The sequence below is a fragment of the Vigna umbellata genome, chromosome 5, assembly GCF_029865625.1.
Source record: "Vigna umbellata cultivar VRB3 chromosome 5, Vumbellata_1.0, whole genome shotgun sequence".
NCBI classification, from domain to species: Eukaryota; Viridiplantae; Streptophyta; class Magnoliopsida; order Fabales; family Fabaceae; genus Vigna; species Vigna umbellata.
The window spans coordinates 43,376,358-43,379,265 of NC_142169.1; the positions used below are offsets into that span (position 1 = coordinate 43,376,358).

The 2,908-nt window shown below is 38.6% G+C and overlaps 1 protein-coding gene across 1 annotated transcript; it reads left to right on the top strand.

The window, feature by feature from the left end:
• Nucleotides 1-1,844: 1,844 nt before the first annotated feature.
• Nucleotides 1,845-2,450, top strand: LOC148198415 (uncharacterized). Its single transcript, XM_088115796.1, has one exon. It carries the CDS (start codon nt 1,845-1,847, stop codon nt 2,448-2,450), a length of 606 nt encoding a protein of 201 aa, XP_087971922.1.
• Nucleotides 2,451-2,908: the final 458 nt, after the last annotated feature.

Genomic DNA, 2,908 nt, shown 5'->3' on the forward strand with positions numbered 1-2,908 from the left:
GAGGCGAATTTGATTTCTGTAAGAACTTTTGTGAATTCAACAGTTTGTAATATCTTTTACAGAAAGTGCATTCTTACAGAAAGAGAGAAAGAGCTCCAAGAAACAAGAAGTGATCGTGGTGATTGATAATGGTTTAAAATACCATTATTTGTGATGTAACTTTGATACTAAAAGAAACCTTTTTCACTTAGAAACTTGCTTGGACTCATGCTTTTTCATTAACTTACATGAATAAGAAAGGTGAGGTTGAATTTGATGATTTTATGACTAATTCCCTTTGTTTTGATAGAAAGTAAGTTAATACAGGAAGCAGAGACGAAGTGATAAGGATATAGAGCTCAGAAAGGCCTAGAAAAGCACTAGAAGAGGGAACCGCAAGGAGCTTGGGCGAGCTGCAGGAGGCTTGGGCGTGGTAAAATCGACGTCTGTCGCTTGGGACACTCCTAGGCTGCCCAGGCGACGAACCCTGAAGATTAGGCGAAACTGAAGGCTCAAGCCCTATGGAAGTCGACGTCTACCACTCGGGCGGCCTAAATGGGGCACCAGAGCGTCACGCGTTGCTGATCCGGCCCAATTTTTGCTCTGTTTTGACTCTTTTGGACCGGGCCCTGTTTCTACTCTTTTCCAACTTTATTTAAAGGACCCAAGTGCTCTAGGTTTTGTATCTCTGGCTGGAGCAACACAACAACACACTCTTCTACTCTCTAAAGGCGGATCTGGAGGCGGGAGCTTCCTCTTCTACTCTTACGGTTTTACTATCTGATGCTTTTCCATTGTTCAGATAGTTTTTCCATGTCTATGGGGAACTAACCTCTATTTGTTGTTGGGGAATGATGTAACCTTGTGAACTCTCATGTATTTGAATTGATTCTTAATTTATATGATTTATTTATTATTTGTTAGGGAATTCATCTATTTCTAATGTTTGCTCTATTTAACTCATTTAGTGCATGATTTATGAATTGCATGAGTGCCGGGAGGTTCCTTACAATTCAGGTTCTTGTTGAATTCTCCCAAGGGTAATATTTCTCAAGGATGAGGGTATGAGTACTTGGTCGTCTTAAGCTCTTGATCTTCAGACTTAATTCTCTAGGAACGCTAGGAATTGAACGAACTAGGAATTAAGGCAGGCTTATTGTGCCAAGGGATTGGGTTCTAAGTACTTTAGTGAGTGGCGTTAACATTAAAGCATAAAGTGGAATTCTTAGATACATGAGAGGGAACTTGGTGAAATCTAACCCCAACAACATATTCATCTCATATTAAAGAACATTTGTTCATCTTTGTGTTACTCTACTATTGATCAATTCTTATATACATGATCTCGTTTATTTTAAGTCTTAATTAATTGAGTTATCACACAATTGTTTAGTGCCGAGAGTCTTCTAGGATACGATAATTGGTCTTACCATTTTATATTACTTGTGCGATTTGGTACACTTGCCAATCCATCAACAAGTTTTTGGCGCCGCTGCCGGGGACTCACGGTTTAAACTATTCTTTTTGTGTGATTCTTAATTAATTTTGGCGTTATTTGATTTGATTTGATTTGATTTTATCTTTTATTTTATTTTTTATTGTGACTAACAATATTTTCTAGGGTTTTTGTTTTGTGTTTATGAAGGATGGACTCGAAGCAACAAAAGTTCTAAACCTCTTCTTGATGGACTTGAGACTAGTAGAAGACCACCGAGAAAGAGACTATCTAGAGTTCCTTCTCTAGAAAGAATTTCACAGGTCCTACAATCTGATCAGGAAAGCATGTAGAACAATGAGGACAGACGTACTCTGGCAGATTATGCAACTATTGTTGGCCCTTACCATTTTAACACATTGCAAAGCCAATGGTCAACGCCACAAGCATGGAGATGAAGCCTGCATTGATTCATCTAGTGAAAAGCAACCAATTCAATGGACTATCCAATGAAAGTCCACATGAGCATCTGACTACTTTTAATGAAATCTGCAATACTGTGAAGCTGAATGGAGTGGCAGATGATGCTATAAGACTGAGTTTGTTTCCTTTTTCGTTAGGAGGAAACGCTAAACTATGGTTAAAATCTTTTCCTGAAAACAAATTTACTAGGTGGGAAGATGTGGTTGCTAAATTTTTTAACAAATACTTCCCACAATCAAAGATCAGCAAAGGGAAGCAGGAAATCTCTTCTTTCAACCAAGGCATGGAGGAATCATTTGGGCAAGCATGGGATAGATATAAAAGCTTACTGAGAAAGACACCTACTCATGGTTTTTATGAAGCAACAATAGTCATTCTTTTCCTTGGAGGTCTTTGTTCACAAACAAAATTGATGCTGGATGTCTCAGTTGGAGGCAATATCAAGTGCAAGACTTCAGAGGAAGCTTATGAATTAATTGACAACATGGCTGCTAATGATAATGAGATGCACAATGAAAGAAAAACTCCTTCACAACCTAAGGGAGTTTTATAGCTAGTGTCCTATGATGCCTTGCTTGCTCAAAATAAAGTTATCACTCAACAATTAGAGATCTTGACAAAGAAGCTTTCTCAACCATCAAAGGAATGCCAAAATGTTTCACAGGTTTCAACAACAACTTTGTGAGCTATGTGGTGGTGATCATATTAATAGTCAATGTGCAGTGCCTAAGAATCTCAATGAGAATGTGAACTACATGGGCAACCAGTTCCGTCCTAACAACTACAATCAAGGGTGGAAATCTCATCCAAGTACAGGACAAAGCCAATTTGGGAAAACTGGTGGACAATTCAATAGACCACCACCACAACAACAACAACAGCAACAACAACCCTATCTATCTGACAAAACTGCAAAGCTTGAGGAGACCTTCCAACAATTCATGCAAGCAACTCTTTCCACTCAGAAAAACACTGAAGCTGCTATAAGAAACTTAGAGATGCAGATTGGTC